At 47.8% G+C, this 25,075-nt stretch overlaps 9 protein-coding genes across 9 annotated transcripts; 4 read left to right on the top strand and 5 right to left on the bottom strand.

The window, feature by feature from the left end:
* Nucleotides 1-13: 13 nt before the first annotated feature.
* MCYG_04528 (conserved hypothetical protein) lies at nucleotides 14-1,288 on the top strand (the record flags this gene model as incomplete). Its single annotated transcript, XM_002846745.1, has 2 exons — nucleotides 14-277; nucleotides 329-1,288. The coding sequence occupies 2 exons, from the start codon at nucleotides 14-16 to the stop codon at nucleotides 1,286-1,288; spliced, it is 1,224 nt and encodes a 407-aa protein (XP_002846791.1).
* Nucleotides 1,289-1,517: 229 nt separating this feature from the next.
* On the bottom strand, nucleotides 1,518-4,643 carry MCYG_04527 (fungal specific transcription factor domain-containing protein; the record flags this gene model as incomplete). The annotated part of the gene is made up of 3 exons (XM_002846744.1): nucleotides 1,518-1,538; nucleotides 1,584-3,164; nucleotides 3,234-4,643. The coding sequence occupies 3 exons, from the start codon at nucleotides 4,641-4,643 to the stop codon at nucleotides 1,518-1,520; spliced, it is 3,012 nt and encodes a 1,003-aa protein (XP_002846790.1).
* A 935-nt stretch (nucleotides 4,644-5,578) lies between these two features.
* MCYG_04526 (hydroxymethylglutaryl-CoA synthase) lies at nucleotides 5,579-7,009 on the bottom strand (the record flags this gene model as incomplete). Its single annotated transcript, XM_002846743.1, has 5 exons — nucleotides 5,579-5,659; nucleotides 5,715-6,311; nucleotides 6,391-6,725; nucleotides 6,790-6,892; nucleotides 6,959-7,009. 5 exons carry the CDS (start codon nucleotides 7,007-7,009, stop codon nucleotides 5,579-5,581), a joined length of 1,167 nt encoding a protein of 388 aa, XP_002846789.1.
* Nucleotides 7,010-8,240: 1,231 nt separating this feature from the next.
* Nucleotides 8,241-12,786, bottom strand: MCYG_04525 (nucleoporin NUP42; the record flags this gene model as incomplete). Its single annotated transcript, XM_002846742.1, has 4 exons — nucleotides 8,241-11,107; nucleotides 11,150-11,881; nucleotides 11,941-12,622; nucleotides 12,694-12,786. 4 exons carry the CDS (start codon nucleotides 12,784-12,786, stop codon nucleotides 8,241-8,243), a joined length of 4,374 nt encoding a protein of 1,457 aa, XP_002846788.1.
* A 547-nt stretch (nucleotides 12,787-13,333) lies between these two features.
* Nucleotides 13,334-14,281, top strand: MCYG_04524 (proteasome component PUP1; the record flags this gene model as incomplete). Its single annotated transcript, XM_002846741.1, has 3 exons — nucleotides 13,334-13,459; nucleotides 13,520-13,567; nucleotides 13,628-14,281. 3 exons carry the CDS (start codon nucleotides 13,334-13,336, stop codon nucleotides 14,279-14,281), a joined length of 828 nt encoding a protein of 275 aa, XP_002846787.1.
* Nucleotides 14,282-14,466: 185 nt separating this feature from the next.
* Nucleotides 14,467-16,626, bottom strand: MCYG_04523 (conserved hypothetical protein; the record flags this gene model as incomplete). Its single annotated transcript, XM_002846740.1, has 2 exons — nucleotides 14,467-16,436; nucleotides 16,497-16,626. The coding sequence occupies 2 exons, from the start codon at nucleotides 16,624-16,626 to the stop codon at nucleotides 14,467-14,469; spliced, it is 2,100 nt and encodes a 699-aa protein (XP_002846786.1).
* Nucleotides 16,627-17,693: 1,067 nt separating this feature from the next.
* MCYG_04522 (uncharacterized protein) lies at nucleotides 17,694-18,469 on the top strand (the record flags this gene model as incomplete). Its single annotated transcript, XM_002846739.1, has 3 exons — nucleotides 17,694-17,864; nucleotides 17,928-18,093; nucleotides 18,324-18,469. 3 exons carry the CDS (start codon nucleotides 17,694-17,696, stop codon nucleotides 18,467-18,469), a joined length of 483 nt encoding a protein of 160 aa, XP_002846785.1.
* Nucleotides 18,470-19,079: 610 nt separating this feature from the next.
* Nucleotides 19,080-20,581, top strand: MCYG_04521 (conserved hypothetical protein; the record flags this gene model as incomplete). The annotated part of the gene is made up of 6 exons (XM_002846738.1): nucleotides 19,080-19,166; nucleotides 19,249-19,280; nucleotides 19,361-19,437; nucleotides 19,530-19,670; nucleotides 19,774-20,436; nucleotides 20,574-20,581. The coding sequence occupies 6 exons, from the start codon at nucleotides 19,080-19,082 to the stop codon at nucleotides 20,579-20,581; spliced, it is 1,008 nt and encodes a 335-aa protein (XP_002846784.1).
* A 1,792-nt stretch (nucleotides 20,582-22,373) lies between these two features.
* MCYG_04520 (mitochondrial intermediate peptidase) lies at nucleotides 22,374-24,764 on the bottom strand (the record flags this gene model as incomplete). The annotated part of the gene is made up of 1 exon (XM_002846737.1): nucleotides 22,374-24,764. One exon carries the CDS (start codon nucleotides 24,762-24,764, stop codon nucleotides 22,374-22,376), a length of 2,391 nt encoding a protein of 796 aa, XP_002846783.1.
* Nucleotides 24,765-25,075: the final 311 nt, after the last annotated feature.

Below are 25,075 nucleotides of genomic sequence, written 5' to 3'. Positions count from 1 at the left end.
AACAACCTCGAAGATGGCTCAGGCTACTCACAGTTTATCATTCTTGCTTCCTATATGCATCATTGTAGCCTATGCTCTTGGTATTATATCTTCGTTATGGCTGTTTCCATGGATCAAGAGGACGGCGGTGTATCTCATTACACGGAACTCAAGCAGCAGCAACAACATCAAGAGGCAATATATAACACCAGATGAATCATTATATGGACTAGACCATGCAGGCTTGAATATGCAGCTTCCTCCAAGCACCATGTGGATGAATATGGGCTACTGGAAGGTATTATAACTTACCAATCTATTGACACTTCGTCGCTAACGGATCTTTTAGGATATAACTAGTGCCCAGCTGCCAGAGGCATGCGAGGCACTGCTGGACAGGATCTTAGAATCCGCTGGCCTTGATATAAGAAGCAAGGATCGAGACAATACCGTGCAAAGGTCCACAGGTGTCCATCCTACCAGGAGACGAAGAGTCTTATTAGATCTCGGATTCGGATGTGGAGAGCAAACCATGCATCTGATGATGAATCCTACAAGACCGTCACCTCTGTTTGACGAATATATCGGCGTCACGCTCGATAAAGTACAGTATGAATTCGCTCAGAGAAGACTACAGCAGAATATAATCCAGCAGAAACAACAAGAGGCCAGTAACGGCGGGCTCTATGAGGCAAAGGGAAACATAGCACTCTTCTGTGCGGATGCTGCCCGGCCATCGACCTGGTCTGAGGAACTGAAACAAGAAGTGTACAATGCATTCATAAGGGAAGAAGATAATGTAGAACGATATGTTCTTGGCCTTGACACATTATACCATTTCCATCCATCGCGCCAGGAGATATTCAAATACGCCCACTCAACTCTCCGCGCGAACATGCTAGCATTTGACCTGTTCCTTGCTCCACCAAATCCTTCAGGCCTAAAACAGGCCTTGAACACGCTATTCCTTCGTCTCTTGACACCCGCTCTCGGCGCCCCGTTCAACAACTTCGTCTCTCCAGCTGCATATAGAGCCCAACTGGAGGGAGCGGGATACCTGGCTGAAAATATCATGGTAGATGATATTACCGATGGCGTGTTTGCCGGACTAGCTGGATTCTTGGAGAAAAGACATCAAGAAATGACCGGAATGGGGCTAGGAGGTTATACTAAGTGGCAGGTCGCTGGATGGCTGTTCAGATGGTTAAGTGGCGGAGGTATTCTTAGAGCTGGTATCATCGTTGCACAGCGGACCCGAGAGAATAAACTTGCTGTGGACGCTAAGTATGAGAGAAATATGCGTGCCTAAGACATGATATACTACCTAAATACTACATGGCGTGTGGCTTGGTAGAAGGTAAACACTTTCAAGAATTCGAATAAGGATACGTTTGATAGCTTGGATTTACCGTTGCAGGTAGCGAGGAGATATTGTCTAACGAAGTCGTAGTATCTGTGGGGCCAAGCATCGGTGACAGGGGCGGTAGATTGAGGTCGCCATTGTTGATATCAGGTGGGAACAGTTTGTCCCATTCGTTCTAGATGGCAGGGTCATTTAGCTGGTGAAAAGTCAAAGCGTATATTTATGGATATTGAAAACTCACCCAGTCAATATCAAGCATAGGAAGGTCTTCCTCCGTGTTGTTTAGTCTTGCAGTTATGGCTGAGGGGCGTTGCGGTGCAGAATTCAACGGTGGTGCGAGGCCAGCTCCAGCATTAGTATTATCAACCCCAGAAGTAAACCAAAGCTGTCCCATGCCAGATTCCTCGGATCCGGTGCCTGAGTCTAGGCTTTCTCTTCCTGGGACCCGACCTGAGTAGTCTGGTACGAACCCAGGTTGCTGGAAGCTGTGGTTATAATCCGGGTTGGGCGAGTATGAAGATGAAGTAGAAGGACGCTGTTGCTGTTGCTGTGGCTGTTGATATCTCAGTTGACCATGTTGATACTGTTGCATCTGAGATGCTGGGGAGAGCCGTCGTCCTTGCTGTGATATGAGCTGATACTGTTCATGGCTAAACATCCGAGGAGGTGATAACCGAGAAGAGGGATGAAGGGACTGATTAGATGGCGCTGGTATTGGCCGGTTTTCTTCAAAGGGCTGAGTAGTATACTGAGGTCCCCATAGTTGAGTACCGTTTCCAGCGGTTTGATCAGATGCCTGGGGTGGACTTGGTTCGCGAGATGCACCAGCCTCAGGGGTCATTCTCAGAACTTTGGTATCAGCCATGCTTATGGGTACCCTTAGCTTCCTCATCTCACGATAGGCCTCCATTCTGTCTCTGAGCTGCTCTAGTATTAATCGAGCCTTTCTATCCCGCTGCATTATCAGCTGATGGCGAGCATTTTTACCTGCATTACCAGGAAGAGCTGGAGTCGATGGCGTTTCGAAAACATAATCTAAGCATCTCCAGATACGATCTGCTTCTTTTCGCATAGGGTACGCCCATACTTCCATTAGTATCAGAAAAGCCACATGGTATTGGTTGAAGGCGCCACTATACCAGGCCCAAGGTTGTAAATCCGGCGAGGTTTCGAGTTCAATAGCATCTTCGAGAATCTGAGTGCAAGCAGTGATGATAATCTGGCGCAGGCGGTCTGGAATCCTAACTGAGACGCTATTGTGGTATCGATGCAGTACAGCCGTATAGCTGCGACAGATAAGTATCGACAGTACCAACTGTGCTGCACGCTGGATGGGCCGAGGGTTGGTAACGTAGATCAAAGGACCATACTTTGCGTAAGTAGCCTGTCTAAACGCTTCGATTTTCCCCAGCACCCTCGTTAGTGAGACGCTGCCCGTCTCCAGCTTCATTCTATCAACATAGACGAGTCGATGTAGTTCATGGCATTCGAACCGTAAGCGAGTGAACGTCATATCTGTAAACTTGGGCATATCCGTAAGACGGATATCAGGGTGCAATAAGAAATCGGCATCATTGACGTTGAGAGGGAATTTAGTTGAGAAATCCTCTCGTCTGATTGTTTGGCGTGGTCCTTGGGATTCACTTGTCCGAATGTCCAGGAAGCAAAGTTGATACCAGATCATCCGACGGATGTGAGTCTCGACAGGGCCATGGCCATATTCTTCGGGATCACGATGGATGCCCATGCATTCGGCCAGGCGAATGGCAGTTCCAACTAGGGCTGAATGTGTTCGTGAGACCTCATTTCGGCACATTGGGATCTAAAACTAGATGGTCAACGTTGTTCAATATTTTCAGTATTGCCCGACGTTATTATATATTCAACATACCATATACATGACAAGGGCTTGTAGGGTCTGAGTCTTTGTAGTCTTGAGGAAATGGGCTTTTCCAAGTGCCATCTCTGTACCTAGCTGGAAATTTTCGATGAGTTTCTTCTGGGCTACCCCAAACGTACTCAAGACGAGATGTTCCTGCATGCTGGCAACGGCCGAGAACAGAACTGCAAATACAACAGCTTGTAGGGAGTATGGGGGTTCAAGGCTTCTAGTGACATCAGACCAGAACTCTCGATACTGCCTCTCAAACGTTGGTCGGTGGAGTATCTTAGCGACAGGGTCAACAGATACCCAGTACTGTTCCAACAGCCTATCTGATGCATTTTTTGTTGGTAAGAAGTCTGCCAGGGATGTCTTTCGACTACCGCCGAAGAAGAAATCGGAATGAGGAGCTATATACGTTGGCCCAGGATGGAAAAAAGATTCCTGGCCTTCCGGCATCAGATCTCGCAGACGTGGTGGTTTCATTTCTGGGACCTTGACGGGAGTGTTTAGAGATGTATCCGCGACTCCATTGCTGACCTTTGGCTCCTTTAGCACGACCGAAAGTTCGTCTGCAATCCTGGGCCTGAAGAAGCCTCCAAGACGATCTGTCATTCTCATTTTCCCTAGCTTGAAACCTATGTCAAAGGTATCATCATCGGCATCATCATCATATGCTGCATCCATGACAGCCAAAGGTGTAGGTCGCAGATACCTCTCATCATCCGGAATAGGGTCCCCTCTCTCTTGTTCCAGGCTGTCGAGTATCTCCAGTGTACTAGAATCGAAGGACTTTTCACCTTTTCGATCATTACCGGTATGTTCGTCCGGTAGTATTCCCGACACGAACCCAGATACAGGCGCAGAAGCCGTAATAGAAGCTCCAACCCCATTATCGTCCCGGTCCGCCTGGCCCGACTGTCTGGCGGCAACGTCCTGCTCGAGAACGAGTTCTAGAGATCCCATCTTCTCCTTTAGCTCCATCAGTTTCATACGTGATAGTGCATCCGTAGTGGGGGACAAGAAAAGACAGTGACGCTTGAACTTGGAGCAGTTGGTACATGGATGAAGCCTGTCGCATTTGAGCTTTCGTCGTCGACATTCTAGACAGGACGTTATCATTCGATTCCGGCGACGGATCTTTGTTGTCGCTGTTGGCTGGGCCGATTTCTTCGACCCCGTCGCCGTTGTGGTAGCATTTCCCCCATCCTGTCCTGCCCAAGTCGCACTCAAGAACTGCTGGTATTCCTGTGAGCCATTATTACCGGCACCCCCGGCAGCACCAGCACCCGCTGGAGAGAGATGTATCGAGGGAGTGGGAGTAGGAGAGAGGGAGGGAGAATGGGAGGTAGAAGCTGCCGGAGCTGAAGCGGCCTGTGGATGAAGATGACTAGAACTGTACCCCAGTGGATCACCCATCGAGAAAAGTGTATTAACAGAGATCAAATGTAAAAATAACCCGATAGGCGGCTCTTCTCTTCTAGGGGTCGGGTTTGATACTGCTTCTGGTGAAGGCTGGTGGACTGGTACTCCAGCGAGGCTCGATAAATCCGTCTTCCTGGGGTCCGTTACGCCCGTTAGCGATGGAGATAAATATGTGAGCTATATTCGTATAAAGAGCATATGTGGCAGTCCGCTGTTAACTAGTTAGTGGTGTCTGTGGAATGGGCTCGTCGATGTGTACAGAGTACAGTGTACTTCTTCTTCCCAGGCCAGACGAAAACACCGCTATTCCAGGCTTTTTCTGATGGAGTGAGTTGGAAATAAGAAGAAATAAGAGAACTGGAAGAGCCAGATATTATTCTCTTGATAATCGACCCGTCTTCATTTATCTGTCCAACGAAGTGACTGGCTGTAATAAGTTATACGAGACAGCTCCAAGGAACTAAGCAGGGGATCCCTTCAATCTTGATACAGTCCATGACGCCGCCGGCTTATATATATGCCTCAGTCAGATGTCACCAATTAGCTTTCTTTGTTGTTCTTCCTTTTGTTGGTCTTTTGATCTGTTAAATGTTATATCGATGAGCTGTAGGATGCCATGGGCTGTAGGATGCCATGGGCGGCTTGCCTTGCATCGCCAAGGGGCCAAGTGGTTTGGTTGGACTGGGCGCTTAGAAGAAATATTTGGTTGCCTAGAATATGCTCCTGAAGGGGTGAGCATCATCACCTCGACTACAAGAGCGATATTTTAAGAGTTTTATAGTCGATGTGTAGATTATATAGATAGCGGAGTTGGCCTCCTAAAAGCCATATGAACTCTTGGTAGTTTTCGATCGTCTGGAAGCTTGTGCAGCTACTGCTTGATCTCATATGTCCGTCTAAATACTTCATCGACCTTGTCAAGGTAGTAGTTATGTGCCTGCAAGAGTTTCGACGCTGCCCTGTGGCGTATAATTTTGCTGTTGGTACGCCTTTTCGCGAAGCCGGCACATCTAGAAAGAACATTAGCGGACAACTTTGATAGTTATATAAAAGAATCGATCTCACCTCGTCGTAAAACTCAGGAGACTTGGCCTGTCGACCTTCTAGTCGCTGAATCAAGTCCAGTTTTTTCACCATTCCACCCGTACCCCCTCCGACCCGGAGGCTGAACATGCTGCTGGCCAACCCACTACCATAACTGAAGAATCCAATGCGCCGTCCGAGCAATTCCGTATTCTTCACATTGCTTAGCAGACCAGTCAGACCAAAATACACGGAAGCGGTATACGAATTTCCGCACATAATCGGTGCCGTCAGACCAGGTTGTACCCGTTCCACTCTTTTATCACCCAGAGAATCCTCATAGCCAATCTCTTTGATCTCAGCGGGGATTCCCTCAAATAAAGGGTTCAGTGGATCTGCGAAGTAGTCATTGTACAGCAGCCGTGCATACGACTTGGCCACCAACTTACAGTTGGGAGCATGGAAGGCGAAATAATCGAACGAGTCCAGTGGGGTTCCTCCCACGGTACCATTGCGGACGGCCTTGGACCCTGCGGCTTTTTTCGCCTGGTAGTGCTTGTAGCACTTATCCAGAGCCTTGAGGTAGCATTTGTTGGAGAACTGCCCGTCTACGATTGGATATTCCGATTTGAAATCTCCCTTGTAGAAGTCGTAGGTATGTTGCAGGAAAGAACCGCGCGTTGACTCAAAGACGAGAGGAGCGTTTGGTCCGATCAACATCGCAACACAGCCTGCGCCGCCGGCGTGCGGCAGGTTTGTCATACAACGCAATATCTCCTGCTACAACGATGGCGTCCCTGCCATCCCATGCAGATAACTCCACCCAGTTAATAGCGTTGAAGAGGGCGTTTGTTCCACCATAGCAAGCATTGCAAGTGTCTGCTCCCTCGATGTCGGAGTTCTTACCGAAAAGCTGCATGAGGGCGGATTTACATGACTTTGATTTGTCTAGTAAAGACTCTGTTCCTACCTCGAGGCGTCCGATGGAGCTAGGGTCGATTGAGTATTTATCTAACAAGGACGAGACGGTCGTGAGTGCATGCGAGTAAACATCTGAATCAACCATGTTAGAAAACGAGAACTTTGAAACCCGTTAGTAAGAATGCATCATATTCACCTTCACGATCATCGCAGAAACTCATATTCGTCTGGCCTAGCCCGATAGTATATTTTCCAGCGCTTGCTCCCAAGAAGGTCTCGAGCTCGGATTGTGCCACATACTTGAAACGACATCAGCCACCATTATCATCTGGTCCAGGTGCAAAAATGTACTCTTTTTTACTTACACAACTAGGGAAGTATATCTCAATGGCTTTAATTCCAACGTCTTGAGCCATTTCAGCAGGAGATATGGGGCTTTTTTCTCAAGGGTAAACAGATGGATATCGAAATCAGGCTGCAGCGTTCCTGCTCTGAAGCTATTATAGCTCTAGATCCCGGACCGATTGACCACCGGAACTATCATGTATCAGCAGGCACAGCAGATATATAATTAGATGAAATCCAGGAGCATGCACTAATGAGTCCTAGAGCTAAGAATACAAGATGTAAATATCTTCTTAGGCATCTATATATAGGCGCGAGACCTAGCTAAGCACTAATATTGTGGCCTTAACCAAGCGATATTTATATGTTACGGAGTAAGTATTATGTAACTAACTGTTTGTCTCAAATCACTTGCCTTGCCATCTTTATTAGTGCTAGTAGGATCACTGTAAGGCGTTGGAGACGTCCATTCACGGCCGGGTCAACCTCAAAGCTCACACGAGTTAACCACCAAATGAGACAATACGTTTAACACTCTCAGCAGGTTCGGAACATCATATACCACATTCGGTATGGTTTGACCGACAGCGAGGCTCCTCCATCTCTCTCGGTCACTGAGACTGGCTGAACTTCTTTTATTCTATCGTTTTTATCTTTCCCCAAGTTCTATAGGTACCTAAGAGAAGATTACTATCTGAAGTCATAAGCTGAATAGATCTATCAACATTGCTTCGAATATTAGTTAGTGCAAGCCAGGCATTGACGAATGTATATATTCACATGCCCAATGGCTGTAAGCATGCTTTTTTTCAAGGACATCCATGCCTCTCCAGCTCCAAGGCCCTAGTCGTTGCACTAGAAATTTGCAAAGATGCCAAAGCTGATATTCTTTTGAAAGGTTTCGCCATCACTTCAGTATTTCATCGACCACTGCTCTATGGGCCTCATTCAAACATACAAAAGCCGAATATAGAATCGGACCAACCAAGTCATTTGCGTCTATAGTAAATGGTATTTAACAACCCTTCCCAAGAAAGCCAATTTGAGCTTGTCGTTTCAAGGTTTTTCGGCGCTCAGGAGGACTATGGGCCATAAGAACGTCGCCAGGCTCATCATGACCTGCCAGTATGACTAAGAGGCTTGACTCATACAATTACTCTGTTAGGCCATTTTACGCCGAAAAAAAGATTCACCAAAAATACAATCATCATCAATATGCAAACTACTTTCGTACATATGAAGAACTATAATTATACTCCATAAATGGGTATCAACCAAGAATAAGCTCCGTTTTCTGATGCGTTAACCGTCAAGAGTGCGCATTTTGACCTTGCGATTACTCAGAGCGGATCGCAAATATCCAACAACTTCCTTCCTCCGAGCGGTCTTCGTCCGCCAAGTTTGTAAGTCTTCTGGAACAACCAAGTCATTGACATTACCTTGGGCGCTGCTACGCCCCAGTAGACTTGAGCGGAACCTTTGTGCAGACTCTGGAGTCTGATACACGCTGCGGCCATATCCATCCTGGGAACTCTGGGAACCGGGGGTGACAGGGAACCGGCTGGCGGACGCCCGTTTTGCAGGGGTAAGGAACGGAGAACCTTCCCTGCTTCGCCCTGGGGCTGGTGAGCCAGAAACGTCAATCCCCATTCGCCTAAGTTGAGCTTCAAGCACATCGACGTCACCACTCTTTCGTTCTGCCATGCTTGTCATTGTGGAGATCGTAGAAGTCACTGCTTCGACGGTTGGCCGCGCCATTTTTCGGTCACCGTCAGCACCAGCTATCCTGGATGCATCGGCGATCTTAGCTCGGAAGATCGATATGTCTCGTTCCAAGTCTGCTACTTTGGAACGTGTTTCTGTTGCTGCTTTCCGGAGATCTTGTTGGAGCGCAGCTTGCTCGGGAGACAGTGGCGCAGATGCGATAGCAATCGAATCAGTATGTGCATCCAGGGTTCGCTGGAGATTTGCAAACTGACCACGCAGTGTCACTAGATCCTTGCTGATTAATTGCTGGCACTGATCGAACATTTCTTGCACGCCCTCAACCCTCCCTTGCTGAAGAACTTCGTCTAGAGAATCAACACCAAGTCGTAGCTTCTCCATTTCTGACAAAAGCTGTCTTTCATTAAGTAAATCGGAGCATTTATCACTCCGCAAGATTCTTAGCCATCTCTTGTAATCATTTTCCTTCGCAGACTCCTCGTAAAGAAGGAATGCAGACAATGACCGAGAGTTAATCCCTAGGGTATCTATCATCGTGTTGATATCCCGGAATAACAACTCTATCTGTCCTGGTATGCCTGGTTTCATGCTCTCGCCAGTATAGCCCTGATGAGGCAGGAATGGGTCCAAGGATGGGGAGGGGGAAATAGGTCGAGCTAGGTCTGCGCGTAACTGTTCATCTTCGTTATCCTCGCTCAATGGTTGGGTTTCGGCAGCCAGCTTTTCTGCCTCCCGTTGAGCCCTCGCCTGGTTTTCTACTTCATCCCGACAAGGCGATACTTGCCTCGCCAGCATTGAGCCTTCAAGTGTAGCTTTTCGGCGAGCAATCGCTCGATCAGGAGCGCTAGGTGCACTGGTTGATCGGAAGCCATCTGCCCTCGCAAGCATATGTGCAGACCTGCTACGAACGGGGCTGGGTGACCGGGGACTCAGGCGATGTCGAGGTTCTGGCAGAGTAGGAGGTGGGAATATAGGTTTCGATATTTCTCCAAATAACGGTTTTCCTCCTCCAGTCTTCAGTTCCGAGGTGCTACCCTTAGAGAATAAGTCACTCATAGGGCTTTTATCAGCAGCTCCTCCAAACGAGCTCTCGGGTGAGGTCTTTAGGCTTTGAACACGGTGATCTGCAGCCTCATCCGTAGGGCTAAGATCATTCCCAATGTCTTCCCCGCTATCCTCGAAGTCTTCCCCGCTGTCCTCGGATTCTGCAGGAAGTGATACGTCTGTAGCTTCTTTTGGCAGCTCCGGCTTTTTCGGCTTCACGAAATCGGGAGGTAGGGGAGCATCTTCGGTTGATGTGCGTGAGATCCCGGATGAGGATGCGGACGTATCTCCAGGGGCGTAGCTAAGCTTGCTGGTGGATTCTGGTGGGAGAGGGGCTTCAACGGCTTTTGCTAGCGGAGCTGGGGGAGTCCCTCTGGGAGTTCCTGCCTTAACGGTTGATGGCGAGCGAATGGATTCCCCCGGGGTCGATAGGGGTGTAGATGGGGTCTTTTTCGCGACAGGAATCATGCTGAAAGAGCCTGTGGGAGTAGTTATTTTCATGGTAGTTTGGGGCTTTGTTTGTTGCTGTGGCGCATTGAATATACTTGAAAATGGCGGTAACTTCTGTTCTTGAGAGGGCGCTTGCTTCTGAGATAATAAAGAGCTGGGTGGTGCAGCTGTAGGGGTTGAGTTTACCGGCGGTTCAGCAGGCTTTGGAGTAGTAGACTTCGGAGTATCAGATGTTGGAGTATCGGTTTTTAAGTCACCAAGCATATCACCAAAAGCGGAGCCCATGGATAAGGCTCCACTAGATGGCTCTGGTTTATCTTCGTCCATTGCAGCGGTGGTATCTGGTTTCATCGTAGACCCAACTGTGAAACCGCTACTACCTATACCAAAGCCGGTGGGTGTTTTTTCACTTGTGCCTTGCTGTCCGAATGGCGAGGTTGTTGCGGCGGGTGCAGTGGTCGATGCAAATAATGGCTGACCGGCTTTTGCGAATGGGTTGTCATTGGAAGATGATTTTGCAAATGGACTATCGCTCGATGCTGGTTTTCCGAAGGGATTATTATTAGGTGCTGGTTTGCCAAATGGATTGTCGTTGGAAGCTGGTTTTCCAAAAGGGCTATCAGTCCAAGGTGGTTTTGTGAATGAGCTAGTACTCGACGCAGCAGTCTGAGCAGCGCTGGCGAAACCGCCGCTTGACGACGCAAATGAGCCAAACCCACCCCCGGCACCAACCTTAGAAAATCCGGAACCAGTTGATGATCCAGTAGCTCCCATCGATGGCTGTCCAAACAATGATCTCCCAGCTCCCAACGCCGCTGTCTGACCAAAAGCAGGGCTATTGCTTCCTAGGTTTCCTGGGCTGCCAAAGGCGATATTTCCACCCGTTTTTGGTGTCGTTGAAGCGAACCCAAAGGCAGGACTGCCGCCGCTTGGAGCCTGAGAAAACGACCCTAGAGGGGAAGGTGAACCAAATGCAGGCTTGCCTTGCATACCTAACGCTGAGCTTGTGCCAAAGGCAGGCGCTGCCGGTTTGCCGAATGATGGTTGACCAAAGGTGGATTGTCCAAATGGAGACTTAGCCGGAGTAGTACTCGCCGCTGGCTGTGCAGGAGTAATCTGCTGTTGACCCTGTTGTCCCTTGGAGCTCACAGAAACTAAACCACTGTATGGTTTCCGCTGTCTTATTGATTCTGAGTGTACAAACCACCACGATGAAAGCATCCCATCATTTGTTAGGACCAAAAGTGCTGGAAGGGGAGAAGTTGACTCCTTGATTTCCTCGTCCCCGGGGATGGGAGATAGCACGCTATCTCTACTTGATAGGTCAAGACACATTCCGATGGGAGATGTGTCATTCATATCCTCAGTCATAGGAAGCACTGCTCTTCTGGAATCATCAGCCATAGTAAGAGTGGCAAAGGTAGGCGTTCCGTCCGCGGTAGATTGTGTAATCAAGCCGATATCTGTAGATGCAGTGGATGCGACAATCAAGGCTTCCTTCAGGTGTGGCTCGAAGTCTCTCATGCGGGCTGTGAACTGGTATGCAGGATGCCTTGTCAAACCGAACGGAGGGCTAACTTCGGGCAATTTCCTAAACTCATACTGATCTGGGGGTTTCCTAGTGGCTATACAATAGTTGGACACTGGCGGAGGGCCGTCGGGTGTATTTGTGGGGGTATAGACGATGAAGAATACGTGGTTTGCTAGCCACAGGATAGTAGACACTAAGGAATGGATCAGCCTAGGTTCAAAGCCATATGTAAATATGGGATCAACAACATACCATGGTGATCATCTCCGACCTCTGGGGCTCTAGGTATATCAGCTTGTTTCTCCCCATCCGGTTTCACCTGGAATGCAGTTCCGTCTCCCAAACCAGCTACCAGCTGAGTACCTTTGTTACTCCAGCAAATAGAGCTAACACCTGATTTCAATACTGGGCCTGCTGCGCCGGAAACAAGCTGATTTGTCTTCAGATTGGCAACCAAGAGCTCCCCATTGCTAGTAACCGCTGCAAATAATTCAGGTGTGTCCGGGTTCGGGTTGGCGGCAAGAGCTCGCAACGTTGCCCCATTTATGTTGAGAGTAGCTCTCGGCTGCGTCTTTCCCTGTAATAGCTCCGAGGCATCAAAAATAGCCAATCCATCACCACCTTCAACTGCCACAACCAAAACGTTCCCATCTGAAGAAAACGAGACGTGAGAGACTCTCCTCGGAAGCGGTATCTGTAATTCCGGTTGGAATGGTCTGACATCACTGTCACCCAAAGGCTCGCCCGCGTAGGCCTTTCTGACTGAATCTGTGCGCGCAATTGCTATCCCTTCCGGTCCTGCAGCAGCAAGCAGTCCTTTTACCGACGTGACACTTAAAAGGGACGAAGTAGTCGATGGTAGAGCATCCTCCGGCCATGGAGTAGGAAGCAGTCGAACTTTTGCATTATGTCCGATAGAGAGAAACCCAATTTCCTATATATCAGCTTCCTCTTAGTCGATATGTCCACAATACAGCTGCAGTCCTAGAATACGGATAAACTTACCTGCGTCTCAACTTCCTGAAGCTCTGCTCCCATCGTCACGTTTCCACCACCCATGCCAGTTTGCGCCTGGCCTGACCCAAACGAAAAGGCCATCTTGAAAGAAGATTTAAAGTCTGCTGAAAGAGACCTAGGTCCGCTATCTAAAGACACACGCGACTTGGGAACATTGAGCGTAAGAGATGCCGGTTTTGAGATAGCTAAAGAGCGGCGCAGGACGACACGAGGTCTCCGGTTGAAGAGGTTAAGCGTAGGGCCGAAAATCTTGACCGTTGAAAGTAAGAAACCGCCTGTCACGGTCGAACAACAGACTCTAGACGCAGTAGACGTTGCCGTGATAAAAAGGAGAAAAAAGTCCTACTTGGACTTTCGTCGAAGTTGATGTTTTGTATTTTTATTTTTTATTTTTTATTTTTTGATATTTCCCGAAAGAGCATTTTTGGGGCAGAACGAAGGCGGTGAGCTCTGATTGGCTGAGAAGCTTTCCAGGCAGCTTTCGAGCTTACATCGTCAACTTCTCACTTATAAACAACGATATTATCTGATTATTCTTGACAATTAGAAAAGATCATTAAATAGGTTAAAAACGCTTAAACAGACGATTAGAGGGACTGTGACAACTAGGACAGACGCTTGAAGCATCATGCCGGGCTTTGACTTCTCCAATTACAACCGCAACCGCGCTCTCCACGCAAAGGGAGTTCCGCTTCCCAAGGCTACAAGCACCGGTACAACGATCGTGGGATGCATATTTGATGGAGGAGTTGTGGTGTGTTATCTAGATGATGACCTGGCTATTCATCTAGCGTAGGGCTGACTTTTATCCCAGATCGCTGCTGATACCAGAGCTACCAGCGGACCAATTGTTGCAGACAAGGTACTTTACTTAACCTCCGGGATATTGAACGAGCACGTTTTAACGCATCTACGGTGGTAGAACTGTGAGAAAATCCATTACATAGCGCCGTCTATATGGTGTGCTGGAGCCGGTACTGCAGCAGACACCGAATTCACGACCAACCTGATCAGCTCGAACATCGAACTTCATTCCCTCTCTACTGGCCGCGCTCCCCGCGTTGCAACATGCATGACCATGCTTAAACAGCACCTATTCCGCTACCAAGGCCACATAGGTGCATATCTAGTCGTGGCCGGTGTTGATCCCACCGGAACACATCTCTTTACTGTACATGCCCACGGCTCAACCGATAAACTCCCATACGTGACCATGGGTTCCGGTTCACTTGCCGCCATGTCCGTCTTTGAATCGATGTGGAAACCTTCTCTAACAAAAGAAGAGGCTATCAAACTTACATCTGATGCGATTCAGGCCGGTATCTGGAACGATTTGGGCTCCGGAAGTAACGTTGACGTCTGTGTGATGGAGAAGGATAAGCCTACCAAGGTTATGAGGAACTACCTTACGCCAAATGAGAGAGGTGAGAAGGAGAGAAGTTATAAATTCCAGAGAGGAACAACGGCATGGTTGGATCAGCAGGTCATTACAAAGGCAGACCTGGCACGATATGTAACCGTCGAGGAGTTGAGTGGAGAGGAAGCAGTGGCTGAAAGAATGGACGTCGATGTCTAAATAGACGAGATGGCGTGTTACTAGCCTTTAGACCTCATAAATTCGATATCACATGTAATGACCGCTTTCGGTAGATCATATCATGCCTATCAACGTCTGACATAATAAGATCACGACATGAGCACAATTCAATTCTCTATATATACGCATCTATCAAATCATACAGAATATGGAACATAGAGCCATTAAGTCCCTAGCCTACTCGCCGCCTGAGGTCCTTGAACCTCCTCCACAATATCCATGATATACTTTCGCCTTTCATATGGAACTTTGCTGCCAGAGTTAACGTATCTCTGTATACCAGCATGATACAGGGCCCGACACATGGCAGGCAATATAGGTGCATTCTGGGTCCGCAGAAGTTTACAGCACCGATAAGTCAACCTCCAAGCCACTCGATCAGATGCGGGTATAACAGCAAAAACCAACGCAAGGAAAGTTATCGTATTAAGACAGGCTTGTGGGTCGAGGATGGGCACTCCACCTGGCAAATATTGCGTAGCTTTCACTACTCCTTTACCAGGCGGTGACCGCCGCAATTTTTGCAAGGCATATCTGAGCGGAATGTGATTCTCGAGAAGTCTAAGAAGTAACCCTCGGTGATGGATCCAGTCATTTTCCGTGTAAAGCAGCAAACGGTGCACAAAGTGTGGATCAGTGATATCCGTCTCCAGTGCAGCTTGCTCAAATAACGCGTTGCCCAAGCCTTTGACTGATATCCCTTTTCCATACGCCCAAATTAACTCCGGTTTGTGCAGAGCACCAGAGTCAAGACTGTTTATCGTCGTTATCATAGCCTGCGGCAAGGGCCCCGTTATACCCATCAATTTCATATACTTTGACCTAACTGCAGCCACAAGAACGTGGTTGGTGTATGGGAGACCTAATTCCTCGAAGAATGCCATAAGAGTGTCAAATTTTGCCAATAGACGACCCTTTTCCTGTAATCCTGAGAACTTTTTCATTAAAGCAAGATACTTTTCGAACAGGTCCATTCGTTGGCTGTCAATCTCAAAGTATTCTTTTGTGCGACGGCCTATAGTCCACAACAACCACATTCGCACAAAACAAACTTCCTCCGAAGAAAGGCGTTTATTGGGCTGATCCAGTGATGGGGAACTTGACGGGCTAGGAGGAAACCCCATCCATGCCTCTGAGGAAAGCAGGTCACGAACTCCGAGCAAGCGCTGCAACATCCACGACCAGATCAACAATAGCTGAGAACGGTTCGAATCATATCTGGGAGAGTATATCAAAGATTCTGTAGTGTCAAATATGCTGGAAATTGCAACTGTGCCGGATGAATACCGTAGCGTATTTGAAATATCCTGTAGACGGTAGCGCAATATTTTTCGTTTCGCCCAACCATCTTCCCTGGGTAAACCTTGGTCCTCAGCGGTGTATTTAAGAATGTATAGAATGACCCTAGAGATCATATGTCGGTCTAATAGTCCCATTTTCCTGACTGTATGAATAATATGGTTACACAGCGCGACTGTCTCCGTTCCTGCCGGAAGGCTCACCACTATGTCTAGCCACAGCTTAAGGGTTGAAGCCCCAAGGTCACTGACCCTTAGTACAGAGCATTCCAATAAGCCAAGCCAAAGCTCTGTGTATACAGTTGCCAGAAACTCGGGATTGGACAATGCCAATATACCCCCAGGGCCATTGATATGCCGTAGATTATTAATAATACTCTCAACTTCGTCAAGAGGTATAGTTCCGAGGCTGAAACCCACTCTTAGCTGATCGAGGTGTTGGATCACGATTGAAAGAGGAAACCTTTCTATGGTCAAGTATTCCATCAACGCCGTATAATTGTTCGAGCCAGGAGCATTCAACGATGGATCCAAAAGGAAAGTATGAATATCAGCGACTGTCCGCCTCGAAATCGGCTGCGTTTTCAATATGTTTTCAAATATTATTCTGCTGAGCTTTGGCTGGACACGAAGGTTGATATCGATATCTCTGAGGGCACGGCGAATTTCGTTTAAAGAGGGACCTTTATCACGTAGAAGGCAGTCCAGAGCATCGGGGATATTGTTTGCTCTCTTATGCTTCGGTTTTTGTGGCGGTGGAGGAGGTTTGGGTTCTGGTATGCTGAACACGGGGAGGGTCGAGTTGCTGTAAGATTCAGGTGATACTGGAATGGAACCTGCAAATAGCCAATTGCTGTTAGATTATTCAATATATAAAGGAGCTCGACATGGCTCACATTCAGAGGTTTGAAATAATGGGGAGGGAGCGATTGGTGCTTCTCGAGGCCGTCTCTCTGTGCCTCCAAAGCCAAACATGAGTGCAGCATCCAACCCAGCAGGTGGACCAACTGCACTAGCTAAATCCATATTGCGTCTCCCAGCAAGTCGTCTTCTAGCTTCAAAAGGTCCAGGTACACTGCTCCCATATCTTCGTTGGTGCCGCCGCACGAAGCTGGCAAAAGCTGAGGCAACGAGCTCGTCACTGACCCAAACATGGTCGATTGCGGAATTCCCATACTTCCGGGCCGCCGTTCGGCAGGCATGTCTACAAAAAGACATCCAGCAGCGGCCCAATGCCAATTATACCAGCAACAGCGCCCTTCTGTTGCTGTCAATTGAAGCTAGCTTTCTTCTTGCCCGAAAGTCGTTTTTTCGAAGTCCAAATTTGATACTAATGTTACTAAGCAATGATGACTAATATTATCACGTGAAAAAATTATGCAAAACTTCCGTTCGATGTCTAAAAGAGGAAACACGAAGAAACTAGGGTAAAACAATATGATATTACGAAAGATTTCATACCACTACAGCTTCTCTGTCCTTATAAGATGTAAGTCAGTATTCTGGTAATTCTAAAGGCCATATCTAATATTTACAGGAACCGGTTGTCGAGCGTCTATTAGCTTCCGTATAATCTACACCTCAAGCTACCCCAGCTTTAACATGGCATTGGCCGAAGGCTATCTCAGGTTCAGAAATAGCACGTCTTATGGTGGAGAGCAGTGCATTTGACATCTATGAGTTGCATGAAAAGCAAATTGGTGAGAGCTTACGTAGTACACTCTCTAACAGCATATTAGAGCAATTCGAGCAATTACCTCCAGGGCTATCTGGGGTTCATGGCGGAGGGCGTCTCTTCTTCGGCTCTGCCGTCTCTCCTTGCTTTTTTATGTCTTAACGTGCATACAGATCCCGCGTGGCTGATACGCTAACAGTGTGACTATGGTATATGAAATAGGTAGTGCAAGAGGAACGTGCAAAACCACAGATCAAACGTTCATTCTACAGCTCATATCAGCAGCCTCTATCAAATGGGCTAGCCGAATTTCTTCAGGGTGCTATGCATGGCATCAGGAACGCTGAGAAACAAATCTGGTCGCAGCCCGTTAGTGTGCAGCCGTCGATCTTCTTCATCGGCCCGTACATACATATATATGTTTCCAGCCAATCACCAAATCTCCAAGAAAAAGGATCGCAACTCTGCAACGCAGGAAGGAATTCATAAACCACCCAGTTATCCTGCGTTGGTCAAGTTGGTGGTGCCATGTGACAACTCACCCTATCGATACGACCTCTGGGCGCTGGCGTGCAACTCTATAGCTGAGGTATTATGATAACGAAGAGCCAGGGCTCAGTCGATCGTTTAAAGACAGGTCTCATTTGACTAGGGTATGCAGTCGAAACTCAGTGTAGACACTTACGCCGCACGTTCACTGGATGGGCTCAAAGCCACCATGGACATGGGCCATCCGTTTTACAAACTTTCCGGTTCCATGGGTTTGATATACGTCGAGGCTCGTCAGCGGGCGCCACTTGTCACCATTTGTCAAAACTGTGCTATTTTCGTGTCCAATCCAACGAAGCAAAATAACAGTCGCCTCCTAATATTTAAATCGGGCGTGGGGTTGAACGAGCCAAGTTAACAATCACGGCTGGACGGAATATTTGAGCGGCGAAGAGGAAGAAGGAGAAGCGAGAAGACAAAAAGCCTAACGTGAGGTCCTGGAAACTGTCTTAATGAGCGACCTATTACTGGGGAGTGGCTGACCCCAAGGTCCAACTAGGGTTCAATCAGTGTTTCCAACTGTATGGAGCAGCATGGGAGGAATGCATTAGCGGGCGTTGGACTGCAGAAGCGTCCATTATCAATATATATATATACCGCGATTCTGGTCCCCACGGAAGTGCTTTGTTATTCAAACTCGGATAGCCAGAGTGACCAAGCAAGTCAACAACATACGATGCACAAGACGTGATGGGCTCATGCTAGTCCCAACGCTAACAAACTTTCCTTTCCTCCAGAAAGCTCTTGGTGCAGATTTTTTGGCCAGGGTGGCCACGACAGGCAAACATCTCTTAGTCGATCGCTATTATTCGGGTCATTAAAAAAAAAATACGTTTATTACAACTGCTGGTACAACCCGGTATCAGGGCCTTTCGGGGCCCAGCACACAGGTTCAACCTTCATCCCTGGACGTATATTTTCGTTCTGGGAAACTACTTGGATAGGCTTGATAGCACCGAAACAGAGGCTAATTACAAATTAAGCTTCTGGTGTCCATTTCTGCGTGGTCGCAGGGCCCCCGGATGTTTGGTAGTTCGGGAAAAGAATATAACTTCCCTCACACCCCCCCATCCACTTCCCTGGATTTTCCAGCCCCAAAGGATTTCGGAGGCTTCCGTTACTTCTCGAATGCTACGGACAAGCATCTGGCACTGCACATCTCTCAGCATCTGATAATTGATTCGTGATATGAAAACTCTGGGATCTTTCTGCCCGCACACAAGAATCTCCTTGCAACAGCAACGACCTTGCTACCATGGCGACCAATGCTGCGACCGGCCCTGGTGGAATGCTCAACCGTTCTACCGGCATAGAGGATGAACTTCGCGCTATAACACCAGATGTACGTACTACGAGCCTGGCAACTCGAGCCCGGTGAAAATTATATGACGGAATCTGATTATTGATTGTCTTTTCCTCTGTAGTCCAGCGAGTATGAAAAGGATTACAACCCTGAGTATGTTCACATCATAATATCTGCTGGCTGAGAGGACCTACAGTTACAGGAACTGAAGCTGACATTCTTCCACTCAGCAGTTCAATGTCGCTCACGTCAAGTGTTACCGACTATCCCGTGGAAAATGGCAGGAGATATCATCGATATCATGAAGGAAGTAAGTACATTGCATCTTCCAAAGTCGTTTACTCAAGAATAAGCCAATGGCCTATCAAGCCTAATCTACGCAAACTAACAATCATAATATAGCATACCTTTACCCCAACGATGAAACGGAACTGGACAGATTGGATATGCAATATGAATTAATAAGATTGATAAACGAAGGGAGAATATTCTTTGCGCCTTTAAATAACCCTGAACGGCTTCTTGATATTGGCACAGGCTCGGGTATCTGGCCAATTGAAATGGGTAACACTTATCCCTCCTTGTTTTCATTTTGATCCCGACCAACTGTCTGAACAGGCTCATACTAAAATTGGTATTTCTATAGCTGAAATGTTTCCTGAGGCTGAAATCATTGGCACCGATTTATCCCCTGTCCAGCCGGGTCAAGTGCCACCGAATGTTCAATTCTACGTCGACGACGCCTCAGAATCAGACTGGCTATGGCCCAAAGACCATTTTGACTATATCCGCTCATCAATGCTCCTCGGTGCTCTTGACTCCTACCCATCCCTCATAAAAACAGCGCTCACCTATATAAAACCCGGCGGCTACATGGAATGCCACGAATGGGACATATCCCTGTACTGTGACGACGACACGTTACCTCCGCAACAAGACGATTTTCGGAGTGCACACGCTTTCCAGAACTGGCTTCAATATTGCCGTCTGTCCACAGGCAACTTGGATAGACCCGTCTTTGTTGCACACCAAATTGCCAATTGGATGAAAGAAGCAGGGTTTGAGGATGTCCAAGAACGCATTTCTAAAGTTCCATTGAACCCCTGGCCCAAGGACCCGCACTTGAAGCGTCTTGGTGCGTGGAGCGAAAGAAACTGGCTCGATGGAATTGCAGCATTCTCCTATGCGCCCTTTGGTGCAAGGGGGCTAGGATGGACCCAAGAAGAGATTGAAGTTTTCCTGGTGGATGTGAGGAAAAGCATCCAGGACCGCAAAGTGCATGCGTACCAACGGTTTCATGTCGTGACCGGTAGGAAGCCGTCGCCCTAAGGGCTGCATTTTCTTTTTTTCTTTCCACTTTTCTTACTCTGGACCATATTGCGGAAAGGTCGGCTTTCAGATACCGCTGAAACTCATTTCTTAGCTCACCACCCTGCACATGCACAGGTAACTGATGACCGTAACGGCCGGCGATTGCAAAAAAAAAGGGAGGCAAAAGTGTTTATCGTTCCCTTTCGACTTTTTTCCATTCTTTTATATACTCCCTCCATGTGCGTTGGCGTTCGGCAACCCTTTCCCATTTCCCATCCCTCTAATCCATTCGTCAATGTACATATATATACCCTTCTAAATTTTCATCACAAACATAGACATTCGTCTTGACTTCCAAATATATTACTTCACCGCTTAGCTTCTCACAAGCTTACCGAACTTGAAACGTACTCAAAATTTGTAACAACGTTAGTTTGCCTGTCATTCTACGCTTCCACTTTTGGGCAATGGCGAATCAATACGCCATTGTCACACAATTCTGTAGAAAACTGCTGCAGCGACTTCTCAGTATGACTTCGCCCGTTCTTGAATGGCCAGCCATGCACGCTGATGAGCCAACAGCTATGGATTGTTAGTCATATTTTGTTTGGTGGTCAATCCTACCACATTGTAGATTTTGGCTCTGAAGTAGCAAGCGAAAGTTACTGCACGAACTGCGAATTTCCCAACACCAACAATCAATAATTCGTAGCGGAAGCTTCGGTCACATAAATAAAATGTGACCTGGTCTGGCTATCTAATGCACTCGATGCGAGACCCTCTGATAGTATTAATAAAGACCGGAGCTTTCTTTCGTCAATCACCATGTCGGAGCAGTATAAGGCTTGTGACACCGCCAAACTGAAGCCTCTTTTAGCTATAAAATCGTCTCCTCTGGGGTTTCAAGATTGTAAGCCTTCGGCACTGAAAGTGTCAATTCTATGCTCTGGTTGCAACCCAAGAGCTTATTTTTCCCGCTGTCTGTGGGCTGTGGGGGGAAGTGACCAAAAAATGAGAGATGACCGCTTCGAGATATGATGTTCAAACGCGAACCCCTTAATCGGCCACAATTTGGATCTCGACCGGTCCCCCGCGACTTCGTTGTCCAATTAACCCCCGTAGTGGCTGTATTTGAAATCCCATGGACCAGGTTACCAGCACACAGCGCCGACCGCAAATGTGGAGTTGACTTGGGCACCAGGCCATTCTTCATATCCATTCGTGGGAATAAGAGAAGCCTCAACAGAATTTATCAAACTAATTCCAATTATTTGTTTTTCTATTACAAGGCTGGGCCATGGTAATATTCACCCGCCAATTTCAGCGCATATAATATATGTGTCATACGACATCATATGGTCGAACGGCTGCAAATTCCAGACGGAGTTGGAACATGTAACATTCGAACAGATATCAAATCGGTGATACCAGGTCTTTGGGGCTGAAACCGAAACTGCTCAAGCGAGGCTGTTTAAACAAGGCTGTTCCTTGCAGTAAGGGGATATGACGCCCTGACTATTTCCAGAGATCGAGACTCTCTGGAAGTAGACCGTTATCCTGAATAAGTTAGTAAGGTGGTAATATACAAGAGGGGTTAAATATACAAACATTGTATGCTCAGTACCTCATAGCAAGGATAGTAATATGGCCCAGGAACCAGCATAAGGCTCGCCATATATGTAAAGTCCTAACAGGTCTATGTGTGACAACTGAGAAGAAGCCAAAGATGGGGAGAGCCGTATGGTGAAGCGATTCTGTCTAACATATATCCAATTTATATTGCGTATCCGTCTAAATGCTCCTTCAATAAATGCAGTGTATATCTAGCGTGTTAAATATTAGTCAGTCTTATGTGCCCTGGGGGTATATAAGGGCAGATATATATCCAAAAAGTTGTTGTCTCCAAACATGATGGGCACCATCTATATCTTAATCTCACGGCTCAGCGCTTCCTGTCTTACCAAGGCCCCAACGACCAACCTCACGCATAGCCTCCTCGCCACCTTCGGATAGCCTTCCATTAGAATTTGCGGCGTTGCCCTCACCAAGCACACCGGCAACACAGCTCCAACCATCACGACCCCCACCCCATCTCAGAACCTCGTTCTTGAACCTTTCGCCAGCGTTCCTATCAACAGAAAGCTCGCCGCCCCCAAATACATCAGACCAAACTTTATTAGCGATAGCACGATCAAACAAGTAGCTATAGTATGTTGCCCCGTAGCCAAACAGATGGGTAAAGTAGCCTTGCCATGCGGTCATTGAATTTGCTGGATCCGGTAAACTGCTGTGTTTGGAGGACACGCTATGAAGAATGGCTGTGCTATCGATTTTCGAGCCGGCAGATATGGTGTGATATGTCTGATCCATCAACGCCATAAGGATTTGCGTTTCGTTGTCCATGCCACCATGTATGCTATCGCGGTTCTGGCGGTTAAGATGGATATTTTGGATCATATCTTCTGGTAGTGGGTCGTCGGTTGCCCAGTGCCGAGCATATAGGCGTAGAACCTGTGGGTCCATTGCAAAGCTCTCCATCAGAACGGAGGGAAGCTCTGCAAAGTCGGTGACGCAGCGGGTACCAGAGATTGATTGGAGATCCGTGCGCCCAAGGACCGAATGCATTGCGTGCCCCATTTCGTGGAAGAGGGTTCTAACGCTACGTTCGGAGAGAAGGGAGGGCGGTGAACCAGGGCTGTAAGAGGCTGGTTCGTCAAAGTCACATATAAGGGCAATCGTAGGTAGCTGGTAGAGTTTGTTCGTGCCTGGCTTTAGAGCGGCTGCCATCCCGTCATTGGGGTGCGGTGAATCTGGCAAAGATGCACATTCGGCTATCTCCGTTGGAGAGATTTCCCTTGAGCCTCGCAAAGTGAAGTGTGCCGGATTGGGGCTCTTTCCCGGCCGTGTGAAGAGGTCACAGTATATAACTGCCATATGATTATCATCATCGTCCCACACGTCTAGCTTGCGGACGTCCGGGTTCCAGGTCTCCCCAGGTAGGGTTTCACTTGGAGCAAGTCTGACGCCATACAGGCGGGTAAACAGTCGAGAGAGTCCTTGCATTACAGTACCCAACGAGAAGAACGAAGGAAGTAATTCAGAATCCCGTGATCTTCTTGCCCGGCCGTGTTTGAGATAATACTTTTCCATGTAGTATGAATGGTCCCAGGGCTGGAGACTGGTTGCAGACGGGTTTTCAATCTGCTTGAGGGCAAGCAGCTTGGACAGCTCGTTGTCTACCTGGCCACGGTTGCTTGCATTTAGTGACGAGAGAAAGTTGACCACAGCTTCTGGAGTTTTGGCCATTTTATCGCTCAAAGTCATATGTGCGTAACTTGGATATCCGGATAGTTTGGCGAGTTCTGCTCTCTTCTGGAGGAGAGTCTCCAGGCGTCCCACCTGCTCCCTTGACGACGTTCGATAAGCAAGATGAATCTTCCTCCGGATCTCCGGGTCCTGAACTGTACTTAGTGCAGTCCTGGGAACAGACCCATACATTGGAATGGCCACCTTCGACCACCGTTTCAACTTTCGGATGAGCGACGGATCCATTCCCTGGAGTTCATTCTTGCTAAAGCTGAGCTGAGAGGTCTCAGGGTTCATGTTACGGACAAAGGAAGGGCCAAGCTGGCTGATCTCATTTGACAGTGTCACAAACCTGTGCCTATCACCGGGAGGCAGATGAATAGCAGACTTTGCAAAGTCCTTTAATAAACCACGGGCAGCAACTTTCTCTTCCTCACTCCAGTGAGATGTAACTTCGGGATTCTCGACGGCCCGCGTCAGCTGCTCATTTAGACCGGGGGTCGTGTTTAGAATGTTCATGTACTCGAATATAAAGGCAAAGGCTTCTGTAGCAGCTTCTTGTATCGCGGGGTCTGGGTGGTTTGTCTTCATAAACTCGGCCATATCTATCACTCGACAGAGGTGGTCACTCAGCCGGTCGAGATCTCTAGACATGGCCCTAAAGTCTTCTAGAGTAGACGCCGCCAGAACCTTGCCAACTATCCTCTGACACTTTTCAAGGGAGACATGGGCGAATTTCCGAAATCCTTCTGGGTTTGTGAGATACTGGTTCTGCAGCAGGCCCGTACGCTTCGAGCTTCCGGACCGGCGCTGGGAGAACTCGCGCCAAAACGAGTTGGAGTCAAAGACAAGCCGTAGATTGGTATCATCGTGTCGTTTGGCCGCAGACAGGCCTGAAGCAGCCTGATCTTGTCTCGCAGTTTCTGGTGCAGCAACGGAGAGATGGCGATAGACCCCGACTCTCATGCGCAGAAGACACCTCTGGCAGGTCCACGGCCGCCTCTGGAGGGCCCGGAGCATTTTCTGCACTGGATAAACCGGTATGAAGACATCCAAGTATTAAGTGTAGTCAAGCGCAATTGACTGCTCGATGGTTGTTGTCGTTCCTTTTATTGCTGAGGTTGATTTTTTTTTATCTTTTTGCCGAGAAACAAACCAAACTTCAACCTCAACTTCAACTTCATCCTCTTTTTCTACCAAGAATATCAAACCTCGCGGGATAAAAACCACAAATCATGCTCGGTTCAATTCTTCAGCGGGTAAGTGAGACATCTTCCCGTATTCATATTCGAAGATATAGTCTAACAGTATGGTTTATTTGCAGAGGCTGG

The sequence above is a fragment of the Microsporum canis genome, genomic scaffold (assembly GCF_000151145.1).
Source record: "Microsporum canis CBS 113480 supercont1.4 genomic scaffold, whole genome shotgun sequence".
Classification (NCBI taxonomy): Eukaryota; Fungi; Ascomycota; class Eurotiomycetes; order Onygenales; family Arthrodermataceae; genus Microsporum; species Microsporum canis.
The sequence above is the reverse complement of the archived record's forward strand: the minus strand, read 5'-3'. Positions and strand labels throughout refer to the sequence as shown.